Below are 12,973 nucleotides of genomic sequence, written 5' to 3'. Positions count from 1 at the left end.
AGATCTAATTTGTATAAAGCTATATAATACAAACATTACCTGGGAGAAATCTCACAAACCGTGGCATGAAGTGGTATCTGGGACAGGAAACAGAATCATTTTCAAGTGAAGGACCTTAAATACGAAAAGTATACAGAAAATTTATGAACAGCAATATATTTGCAAAAGAAGAGAGGCAACTTTGCTGCAGACAAAATCAATGAATAGTGATTACATTTGATAGGGCTTAAGTTTCAATCCAAAAAGTAACAAAAAGAAAACAAACAAACTGAGAAACAACTTGCAGTGAAAGCTTCCAGACTGACAATTTAAAAGAAATCAAAATAAATTAAAAATAATAAGAACCTAACAAAAAACCCATTACTTTTAAATAAAACAGTAATAGAAAAAGATTGGTTATATAATCAATTAATATACATTTAAAAAGACATTTAAGTCTTACAGGTACAAGCACAAGTTTATCTCCTCCCAATTAGGGAGGTGGTTTTTGTTCACCATAACAAAGAGAACATGGAAATTTCCACAGTACTGTTTTGTGAGGTTTTGGGGTTTTTTACTTTCCTATTCATTATATAAAGCTTTGCAAGAAAATAAAAACTAAACCTGTAAGTACCTGGTGTTAAAAATAGAAAGAACAATCAGAAGCAGTGACAGGAGAGACAATACTGATATTAGAATATATTTAGTGTATATATTTAGTATCAAACCAAAGGCTGCACAAAATCTATTAAACCTGTGTTCTCCTCTGCTTAACTACATAAAGTGCAGAGGGCAACTCCACAGACAAAGTCAAGACATCCTACAGATACTGAAATGCAATTCTTCTAATACTCTCATTTCTCTTTTAGACCATTCTCCTTTGTTGTGGTCTTCGCAGAAAGAAGCATTTTCATCTTGTCAAAAGACAAACATTCAGCTGTAATGATAACCTCAGCTCTCCACAGCTGTCTGTATGACACAGCTTTCTGAGTTGACTGCAGAAAAATACTGTATGGGCAACTTGTTGTTAGCTTGTAAAATAAAAGAGAATACTCTACCTGACACCTTGACTTTCAAAATACCATGCACATGGTACTCTGTAATATCAAACATGCAGTAATATTCACTGTTTGATTAAATATAAAAGTTCTTGGTCAAGGCAGAAATTCAGTTTATTTGTGAGACTACAGCGCCAAGTTTGTGCATTTTCATTGCAACAGCTCACACTACTGAACTCTAATTTCATCTTCTTGAAGAATAGATGAAGTTTGTCCTTCTCATGGAAAGCAACAGTTACATTGCTATTTTGAGGACTCTCTCAAAGAGAACACTACCTTTAAGATTCCAGTCATACAATTCCAAAATATCTTTGAATAGATATGAAGAGAACAGTTCAAGGCCTCTCACACAAAAATTCTGGGAAAACAAAAAAATAGAATAAAACGATAAATATGTAATACTGTAATACAAATAATGCCATTCATATATAGTTAAATAAAACACAATAAAAAAAACCAGTGTCTTCATATCTGCCAACCACTAGTTACTCGGCTCTGGAATATTGCTGAGTACTGATATATTTGTGATCATCTACTCTAATGTAGCACAGTGGTCTCTTCATGAAAGCATTGTCAAGAAAGAATGGTATTGAACCCTTTTCACTCAATGTCCAAATCAACAGTATAGGCAAAAATTATAAATCTGCAATAATATGCCAAGCACTAAAACCCCTTCCACCTGAGCAAGCTAAGCAGAAGAAACATTTCTGAGAAATATTCTTTTTCATAGTTCACTTTTTCCCACATGCTCATAATAAATATTTATAAATCACGATCTGTGGTATCATGATCACTTCCATAGCAAGTATGAGTACAACACAAACTGAGGATTACGACCTAAACAGCCAACAGAAGAAAAAGAAAGAAGATGAAATGGGGAAAAAACCCAAAACCAGATTAGTTTCATCAAGTGAAGAAGTGGCTCCTTCAGCGAATGAACATATAAACTTGCCTGAACAAACAGAATCAGGCCAGATTGATATAAATTGTGCATGTATGATATCGGCTGTAAATTCCAAACTCCACATCATATTCTCTTTCAAAAATCATTAGTAAAGACAGTCTGCAAATCACGCTGTAGCCATTTACCCAGAAGCCCTCCCAAATGGTGACTTCCCTATTTTGCTTGGTGGCCTTTTGTTGTTTCAGTTCAACAAGATCTGCAGACAACATAATACATCCACTAACAAGAAATTAATTCTTTGATCACATTGTTCTTTCTGAGGCATTTCAGGGCTGTTGCACAAATTTAGATGCCATTGAGCAACAGAAAAGGGGATAACTAGAAAGAAAAATGTAAATATATATGACTAAATTAAATACTGATCCAATCTTTGTAGTAAATATGCAGGGGTGCCTCTGTACATACTGTTCCACTGCAGCAATCTAGTTCTCAAACTGGCTCCACCAGGCATTAATTAGTAATAAAAAACCCACCACAAACAGATTATAAACTCAATGTTTATAATCTGTTTGTATCCACAGGAAATTTGTTTTGACAACAGCTTATATTAAGTACTGATAAGCAATCTTAAGAGCTTCAAACTTCTGATTAAGTTTCAGCTCTGCCATTGTCTCATGCGGTCCTGGCAAAGGAGCACCTCCACATGCCTTACTTTTGTCAGATGTAAGAGAAGGGTAATGCCTACTTCAATTTACAGATACTGCATATAACTTAAAATGAAAGGAACCTATGATATAAGCACTTCTTATTGTTTGATTTTAATATATGATAGCCCAGGTAGATGGATTTATGCTAGTACCTATAAATTCAAGTTCTGTTTCTGCCACTCGCTCAGAACAGAGCCAGTCTCTTAAGATCTCACAAGGTGGGACATTACCAACAACTCATAACCTACTCTAACTTTTAGACTAATTTTCCATCTTACCTCAGGCATCATCTCCTCAATGAAATGAATTGTATAGTCAATGTTAAACCTGATTACTTTGCATAGAGGAATCTGGATGAAAAGAGAAAATTTTCAGCATTAAAAACCATAAGCAACAAATGTATTGTTAACACAATTTTGTATGCAAAGGTACTACAGTCTGCTGAAAAGGGCCCTTACTAAAACAGCTGCTCTGGGGAATCATGCAAAGACAAGCACACAAGCACATGTAAAGGGAGTACTAGCTCCAGCCTTCACCTCAATAATAAAACACAGTGCTGACAGGAGAGATGGTGAAGGAAAGTTAAATAATGCCATCTGCTGGAGATAAAATTTTCTTTAGGAGAAAAAGTACACCTGTAAACCTCAGTAAACCTCTATCTTCTCTCAACTGGATATTTGCAAGTGAATTTGTTTGTGACACAGCATGTCAAATTGATAGAGTGATCTGAAAGCAAGGTGTTTTTAGCACTCTGCCAATTGTGTCAGCTGTACTGTCTTAAAATGCAGTTTTACGTCAAATGTTATAGCTTAGGAATAAATTGCAGTTTTATACTAAATTCATGCCATAAATATTCTCAACTTCATCTGACTAGCTAGCAAGACAAACTTTTAATTCCTTTTTTCACCTTTTTACAGTCCATAATTTGCTGAAGGTATCTCATTTTTAATGGGATTTTCTGAGAAAAAAAGCTAAATTCCTGAAAGAATACAAAAATGCCTAGTTTTCCCTTACACATCTACAGCTCTTACCAAATTTTACTACTCACTGACCTCAAAGGTATGAAAGAATGTTAGAACAATTCCATGATCTGCGAAAGTGAAGCAACCCAAGGTTATTTTACATTTATAAGCACACAAATAAAGAAAGATCTGAACAGTGCTGGGGTTGCAATAAAATCAATGCACATAGCTTAAGTGCAATATTCTGCTTGGACCTTCTTACAGCCCACTCTCAAACATTAGACTATTTTGTCTACAAAAATATATTGATATCTACAAAAATCTATTGATAGATTGAGAAATTACAAAGCTGCACCAAACAAAACTGTATTTCTTACAATTTGATACAGTATTAAATGTGAATACAAAACCCTCCCAAAACCTTGGAAGCTAAATATACCATTTAGAATCTGAGCAGATGAAAACCTGTCACACTTAAATCAGTGAGGCTTTAAAAAAAAGCACAGATTGTTTACTTATTTCCTAACACATAATTTAAACTAGAAGCTGAATACTTTAGAGAAGTGACCACAACTAAGATCTCCTTGAGCTGGAGTTCCATGTACACAAGCAAATACACATTAAAGGATCACATGGCTGGTACTGCAAAACTGGTTTGGTATTTAAATATAAAATTTTTTTTTTCTATGACTGTACTAACCATTTTCCCTAATACTTGAGCTGCTCAATTATTACTCAGTAACAACAGTAGAAATTCAGTAATAACCCTAATTATGCAAACTTAAGGTTACATACTACAGATATTGATGTTGGTGTTCAGATCTCTATTTTTACTACCTTTTGCTCCATTTTACCAAATATGTTCCGAAGTGTCCCTCAAAGAGCAGGTTTTATGTTGTATGCCAAAATTATCTCATGACATCAAGGGATTCCTTCCAAAGGGCTTTATATCTGTTATTAACAGGAATTGGCACCACAGTGTGGCTTTGTATTCAACTCTGTCAAAAAGAATCATTTGTAGCTGATCACTTCCCCTATCTGGAAGTGCATGTAAACATGCATTTTACAGTAAGCTTAACAGCTTCACCAACTACTCATATCAAAGAAGAGTTTTCCTTGTTGCCTCTATATTGAAGATTTCCATAACTCTCTACCTTCCTGTCACACAGTAGACACAAAAAATTTCAAGATAAGGGGATCTCTTTATTATTTAATGTGAGTAAAACAAAACTGCTCCTTTTTGCTCATCTGCAAAGTGAAAACATAAAGCCTTGAGATAAATTTGCCTTGAATCCCGAGGCTGAGTTAATGCTACTGGGTAGCAGTGCTTCCCATTGCCATGCCAGAGGCTGAACTCCACTCTCTCATTGACTTCTCAACAAGACTCCCTTCCCCTGACCACCAGAAGTGAGGGGTTATCATATCCGTTATGTAAGCAAACTGTTCCATCCTGTGTTCGTAACCATTCTTACACTGAGTTGTGGCATTGGTGATGTAGTTAGTAATAGGTATAAAAACCATAGAAACTAACACACACTGAACTTTTTGAGAAAACCTTGAAATTACCAAGATAACAAAAAAATCTTCAAGCGTACTGAAATTAAGAATCTGCATATTTTCCATTCATGTTTGGCTAACTCAGCTTATATTGAAAGCAAGGCAGTTGGGTACCAATTTTCTTGTTACATGTGCTTTCAAAAGACAAAATTAAAAACCTGTACATATCAATAACTTTTACAAAAATTTGTAACTTAGCTGTTACAAAGTATAGGATACATCTCAGTAAGTTTTAAGAGAGAAAACCCTTTAGAGTGGATGTCTGAAAAATTTCATTTGTCCCTTAAAAGGAAAACCTTTTTTTGTTGCTATTGCTATTTTTTTAAACTTTGCCTACTTAATAAACCCACTCAGCCAATTTAAATCCAATTAGCAGTCTTGGAAAGTTCTTCCATGGTTTAGTTCACTTCCAAACTGTGAAACACATAAAAACATTTCTTCGATGTACATCACAGCTTCAGTCACAGTTCAAAGACACTGCCTACCACAATCAGTCAAGACAAAACCTGAGATTCATTAGCACAAATATCTTTCCCCTGCGCCTAGTGCTAGTAAGATGTTTGTAGCACATATGTATTGTTGTTTGAGAGATGTTTGGCTTCAGGAGAGAATGAGCACCTTCTAAAGAAATCCCCTGTATGAAACTTGAAGTATGTAGCAATGGCCACACTTACATTCGTCAGCGGGGCATGTGCAAACATGGAGAACCCTTCAAAGATATATTCATGGTCATCATACTCAATAACAGTAGGTCTGTCTGTCTTAAAAAAGCAAACAAAACCACCAGGGAGTAAGCGAGAAGAAATATGACTTTTGTCACAGAAAACAAAATCAAAGTCCTAATTTGAATTATTTATAAAGTACTTACTAAGAAATTTGTGGGAGGTGACACAGTAATTCGGTAGTGGTACAGTCTTCCAGCATTGTTGGTCATGGGACGACATGGTTTAATGGGCTTAAAGAAAGAGATAAGTAGAATTATGTGTAGAGTCAAGGCAAATTTAGATTAAAAGAGAGAATAAAGCATTTCTAATAACCATGAAATATGCATTAGGAAAAATTAAATAAAAGCAGGTAGTCATAATTAAGCATTCTGGGAAGGAGGAAAGTGTGGCCTTATCTCCATTTTCACATTAAGAAATATTTTTAAAGCTATTCAAAAGCAAAAAAGGGGTTTTTTGTCTTTTTTTCATTTAACTCTCCATCTCTCTTACATAGAACAGTTAGCTGTTCCCGACTGATTTCCCCTCCTATATAAATCTTTTTCAGGAAACACATTTTAAAAGCTCACAAAGAGGAGCCTGGACATCACATGAGAAGATCTCAAAGTACATCATCAAGATAGACAGGTATCAGCTCATTTGCCTGGGGGAAATCTGAGGCCTGAAGAGATGGGATTAGTCTATCCTCACAGAGGTGGCTCTGGTAGTGCCACTCTTATCTCCCAGGTTGTAATGCTTGACTTGGAGATCCAAAGGCAGACAGACACTTGTGATTTCATGGTTCCTTGCAGCTTGTTCTGAAGCAGTCCCGTGTAAAGACCTAAACCCCTCAACCATCAGACAAAATCACTTTTTCATATGCCCTACATACAACCTACGGTTCAGAGGCTGCCACCAGCCTGTTTGGAAAACACTGGGAAAAATAATAAAACCACTGCAGTGAGCAAGGTACTCTTCTGAACTGCAGGACAAAAGCTGGCCTGTGGTGATGGCAAGACAGCTACACCACTACACTGCTCTGGCAGTAAGGAAGGTGGTTCTTCAGCTCCAAAAAAAACTTCTCACAGCTTCAACAGGCAGCTGCAAACAAGCTAGTTCAAAAGTAGGCAGTTCCACCTACTGGGCACTGTGAAAAGCATTATATCCAAGAAGGCTTTGTGAAACCTGGGATTCTCAGATGGCACTGTTCCAGGGAGCAGCTGCCTTCATGCAGCAAGTTTTATATACAGTAGTTTTCACCTCCTAAATTTTGTTCCTTTTCTGCAAGAATCCTAGATGCAACATGGGCAGGAACAGATCCTGAACTGGAGAAATTTACAGTAAGCCTCAGACCAAAGAATTTTCTGAACTAAAATAATTCACAGAAACGTTCATAACTCCTTAACTGCACACAAATAAACAACTGTTTCAGTACATATACATAAAAAGGCCAACTGAAAAATAAAATTTTTCAAGAAAAAGTACGAAGATAAGCAGTAAAGCCTACATGCTAAGGCAAGAATGTCTCCTGACAAGCCTCCTGCTTCTTTCAGCAGCAGAATTATTATTTATTTTTCTTTTAAAGCAATCACTTCACAAAGTGGGCCCTTCGCAACACATTCACCCACTTGAAGATAGCAGATCTTTGATCACAAGTTCTATTAACACAATCATGCTTTAGAAACTTAAAAAAAAAACCCAAACAAACACAGGCAAAAGTTTTCTATAGTTTCCAGGTGGATTTTATTACCAGTATTGCATTTAAAATATGAGGTTATGCAACTAAGTGATTTGAAGCTGCATAAGAGGTTTTTTTCACTCAGCCCATAAATCATGGGAAAACCCCCTCAAACCAACCCAAGCAGGAGTATACAGCTGCAAGTTTGTATTCATAATTGCAATCCTTAGAATTACTAATACCTCTTCACCAGGATAAATGCCATGTCTTATTCCTGTTCGCCGGGCTTTAGCACTGCATTTGCACAAAGGTCCATCATTCATCTGTCAAAACAAAATAGGATTCTGGTTTTATTGAAAAGTGGTTTTGGAAAAGTATGTTGGTTTTAATGCCCTGACTGCTGAGGCTTCTAAAAGCCTGTCATGCTTAGATTAAGTGGATGTTCTTAAGCCAATAAAACCAAAAGCACTGTAGTATAATGCACAGCAGCATCAGAACTCCATCACTGTTTCAGAAGCACAAGATGGAAAAACATTCTCAGCAGAATTCTATCACCCTGCTATAATATACCTCTTTTCCATTGCTTATATACACAAACAGCACGCTGACTGCCTAAAACAAAATTCAGGTCCTAAACATGCATGTGTCAATATTTACATGCTGAATTCTCCCTATTCAAATAGTTCCACTGAGTTCTCTGATGGAAAAACCTATCCTCGACTAAGCCCTCTGCCATGGAACAAGGCTATCCTCTAAAATGCAGACCATTCACATATTTCACTTGGTGCTTTAAAGAACTGATGGGAACACTTCAAATCCATCCTGTGAATAGATCAGTAAAAAAGATAAAAGAGGAAAAAATACCACTTGAGTATTCTGTATGGGTGCAGCAAGTGTCTATATCAAAAAGGGCCAATGCAATACATCATAAAGCTGGTGTCTTTCTTTTCACTTTTATGACAAAGATCAATGCAGACTATCAACTATTGCAACAGCCTTAAGCTTTCTGCTCTTACATTATGCTCATTGCAAAAATCCAACTTAAGAAGCCCAAAAACAAACCAGAAAAGCAAATTAAGTTCCCAACACCAGTTTTTAATCAAAGCCTGAATCCAAGAAGATTCTTTGTTGCAGACATCTTTTCATTAAAAATCCTTCCTTAGGATTTTTTCCTTCTGAGAAGCTGAGAGGCCTCAGAAACAAAATGTAAACAATGATTACCTGCTGCTGTGGAGTGCAACAGGTGGATCTGTGATTGGCCTCATGTGGATGTTTGGAATTAATGGCCAATCATGGCAGAGCTGGCTCTCTTTCTGTCCAAGCCAAAAACCTTTGTTATTCATTCCTTTCTGTTCTTAGCTTAGGTAGCCTTCTGAGATGAAACCTTTTCTTCTATTCTTTTAGTATAGTTTTAATGTAATATATATCATAAAATAATAAATCAAGCCCTCTGAAATACGGAGTCAAATTCTCGTCTCTTCCCTCATCTCAAAAACCCTGTGAACACCGTCACAAAACTTCTTTTAGCCTTAGAGAAAAAAAAACAACCAAACAAACAATAAACTTGCAATGTAATAGAAAAACCAGCAGAACTTTCCATGCTATTAAAAGTAGTCTGAAAACATAAACAATCATATCTGAAAACATAAGCATCCACAATGGGGCTAAATGGCATCATCACATGTCAGATATAACATGAAGATACCACAGGAAGGAAGAATCACGAAACCACAGTCATTGTTAGCTTTAGGCAGCTGGGATAGGGATGCAACCTTTAAGTTTTGATGTTAACCTCAGTTTCTTCAGACTGGCACAATGCATATGTGCAAAGGAGTATAAGAAGCATGAGACTTCTCTACTCCTTTGGAAACTCAGTCACACAATCTTAACAATGGGGTGACGTGACAAGTTGCTGTTCACACAGTTTTTCTCATACTCTGAGACCCTCGAGGAAAAACCAGGTTCAAAGAAATAGAGCCAGGCTCATAGGCAGAGGCATACTTTCTCACTGGCTTGTACAGCAACACGACAGAAGAAAATTAAAAAAGCAGTCAACAGCTAATTGCTCATCAGTGCTCCAAAACCAAGCACCCACTGAGGCTATTTAAATAATCATCATGTATTTCTGAAAATCATCATCCTTAATTCTTAGAACTGCTCCGCATGAATACAGCCTCTGTTATTTCAAATGCACAGTCCAAAACTGAGAGAGATGTGAAGCACCTGTAAAGCCCAAGACTTGAGAAGCAATCAGATACATCTTGTCCCTAACAACACTGCTCATAGAAAAAAAATGCAGAGATTGCAGAGAGTCATCATGAACTGATGCTAAAATGATGGCAAGAGATCACAAATTTACATTAGGCAATGCCTTCTCTGACCAACAGAGCAACACAAACAAGCAGACCACATTTGTAAGGCAAAAGCCACTGTGGAGGCATTGAATTTAACAATTTATTTTCTGGAAACTCTCAGCACTGCTGGAGATTATCCAAATTAACAAACAAGCTTCTCAGATTGAAGGGTTGGGAAGATCCATCCCACAAATCTAGTTCCATGTCAGATGGGGTACCTGTACATGTCAGAATGCATGGCAATCATTCCTGTTTTATTTATTGACAGAAAGCAAACAAATACCTATGAAAACTTCATTAAATGTTTTCAAATAAAATCTACACACAAATAGTACAGCACTGACAGGCTCACCATGATTGATTTTAGCCTTTTCAAGAAAGATCAAGAGTCAGTCTCAAGAAAGCTTTTGGTAAAGTACGTTTTTCAGCAGGAAATTCATATACCAAACATTCCTGGATCTATGCCTTCTACAGCCATTTCACTTTTTTTCTGTTAATATTCTTCACAGAACATTACTTTGAAGTGTGCCCAAGAGCTACGTAATTTTTTTCTGTTAAATATCTGAACAGTTTGCTAATTTTGTTTTCCATACAAATAAAAACAGCTAGCTATGCTCAATCATTTTTTTAACTAGAAGCATAAATATGAATCTGTAATAGAATATTCAACAGACTTTTGAATTACCACAGTGGCAATATGCATTCCAGTATCTCTTCAGATTATTTGTTGCATGCTAAACTCATACATCTCACAAAGTGACAGAAAAATAAATTTCCTGAGGTGCCACATGAAATGAGAGAATAGATTGTAAAATACTTAAGTAAGAAAGATGAAGATAGTGGATTTGCAAACAAAAACTAGTCTTCTATGCAATGTGTACATTCAAAACAGCACTTCATGAGCTCAGCAATTACATTTAATGAGAACTACAATCTCCATGCAATTACAAAAGAACCATTAGACAAGAAATTAGAAGCATTAACTGCATATTTAAAACATTATTTATCATTATGAGCCAAGAGCTTAAGGTGAAAAATTTGTAAAGGATGTAAACACATTGCCTTTTCTCTGGTTGCGTACCTTTATCTCAAGGCTAAAAGGACAGCATTAGCACATTGTTAGCATTCAGCTTTTATTAACGCTGTCAGACATAATTCCAACTGAATAATCCCCAGGATTAATTAGCTGGAACCACACTGTTGAAATCAAAAGTGAAGAGCTTTGAAGATGAGAGAGAAAAGGGAAAACAGGGGTAAAGAAAGCATTTTGAAATGCACTCTGCACGTTTGACAACAAAATTTTCAATGTATTGGGAGAATGACCTTTGGACACCCAGTACTTTTCCCTCACACCCTACCTGTCCTGGATCATTGTACCACAATTCCTCGTGGAGACGATCAGGGTGTGCTTTTTTACGTTTAATTTCTGCAATGACGTCAATAACATCCGAATCTGAACTGCTGGAGCAGCTGCTGTCATCTTCGGAGTCACACTCTGACTCACTGGAGCTCTCTGATTCACACAGAAGAAAGAAAGATGGCTGAAAAACACTTCCACATGCCCTCTTCTCCATAGCAATGTACTCTCTATCATGAATTAAAGTCTGGAGTTAACATAAAAAAAAAACCAAAAAAAAACCCCACACAAAAACCTTGAACTCAATATCTCTAATCTCCTGTGGTACTGTGGAATGAATCTCTTTCTTATAGATGTAATTCTAGTCACTCATTTCAACAGATATCCTCAGCTACAATTTAAATAAATGCCTTCATAGCAAAGACATTTACCAGCATGCATGTAAAGCTTATTTTATTCTTGGAATAAAATGCAGAGTTTCTTCCATTTTTTAAGTTTTGACATAAGAGCAAATATATTACTATTCAAATACTGTGAAACTATGGTTTCAAAGTACACATTTTTTCTGAACATAAGACTCTCCTTAGTTGAAAGAAGAAGGAGAGAGAGAAAATGAGAGAACATCACCAGGAAAATGTTCCCCTTTTTTGTTTTCAAGATATATTTTTACACAGTTCATAATTTGGCATAAGGTTTTATTAGAATACATCCTTGGAACACATGGTTTACATAGGTCATCTATGCCCAGCTGAAATAGGTTCCTCACAAAGTGTGCACGCATATTTGTACAAATAACTTAAATTTCAAAAGCTTCTGATATACATCTGATTAATACTGATGTCTATTTTCAGGTGCAAAATATGCATGGAACCTGTGAGAGTAAGGTGGAGTTTCAAAAGACTAACACAGAACTTTTCAATGTAATGTATTGAAATTATACAATCATAGTATGGTTTGGGTTGGGAGGAGCCTTAAAGACTGTTCAATTCCAACCCATTTGCCATGGAGAGGGATACCTCCCACTAGACAAGGCTGCTCAGTGCCTTGAACATTGCTAGGGACAGGACACCCATAACTTCTCTGGGCAACCTGTTCCACTGCCTCACTGTCCTCATAAGAAAGAATTTGTTCCATCATCAGCCTTTCATGATTTAAAAGCGTTCTTGAAGGGCACTGCTATCCCACTGCAACACATGATTGCTGCTAACACAAGCCAGAACAGAGACAGCCTTTACTGAAGTACAAAATAAGACAAACTACTAGACACGACATGGCTGTATGAGAAGCTGGCACAGACACCAACTCAGCCCAGGGGAACAGTGAAGACATAGAGCCTTAGGGTTCTCCAGAAAGAGAGGAAAAAGAAAATGCAGAAGTTGCCCTTGGCCCTATCACATTTTAGCCTGGAGCAGCAGGCTTTCTTCCTCAGAGATCTAAGGAATAAGGGATTTACACAGGTATGTTGAGTGTAGCAGCCATATCCTTGATTCATCCACACATGAAAAAACACCTCTTAAAAAACCCTACAGCTAACTTTGCTAGAGATTCTTGAAGGAGTTTAAATATATGCAAATTCACTCTTCAAAAATCTGTGAAGAACTCCTTTACAAAGTAAGTCCACATTTTATTTCATCTGTATTTAGTTTTTTTCTGTCCTCTTCACTGCATCTTTTTATACCATCAGCATGTAACCATGTAATTATGCCTGTATCTCAG

General features: G+C 36.5%; 1 protein-coding gene across 1 annotated transcript in view; it reads right to left on the bottom strand.

The window, feature by feature from the left end:
- Nucleotides 1-12,973, bottom strand: part of DROSHA (drosha ribonuclease III) — a 73,722-nt gene that overhangs the window by 51,245 nt on the left and 9,504 nt on the right. Inside the window, exons 6-12 of the mRNA XM_064705441.1 lie at nucleotides 11,259-11,413; nucleotides 7,789-7,869; nucleotides 6,036-6,122; nucleotides 5,842-5,928; nucleotides 2,927-2,998; nucleotides 1,314-1,395; nucleotides 40-114 (exon numbers count right to left, since the gene is read on the bottom strand). Coding sequence (XP_064561511.1) covers nucleotides 40-114; nucleotides 1,314-1,395; nucleotides 2,927-2,998; nucleotides 5,842-5,928; nucleotides 6,036-6,122; nucleotides 7,789-7,869; nucleotides 11,259-11,413 — 639 coding nt within the window. The remainder of the gene's footprint in view (nucleotides 1-39; nucleotides 115-1,313; nucleotides 1,396-2,926; nucleotides 2,999-5,841; nucleotides 5,929-6,035; nucleotides 6,123-7,788; nucleotides 7,870-11,258; nucleotides 11,414-12,973) is intronic.

This window comes from Zonotrichia leucophrys, chromosome 2 (genome assembly GCF_028769735.1).
Source record: "Zonotrichia leucophrys gambelii isolate GWCS_2022_RI chromosome 2, RI_Zleu_2.0, whole genome shotgun sequence".
NCBI lineage: Eukaryota > Metazoa > Chordata > Aves > Passeriformes > Passerellidae > Zonotrichia > Zonotrichia leucophrys.
This window is presented reverse-complemented; position numbering and strand designations above follow the sequence as displayed.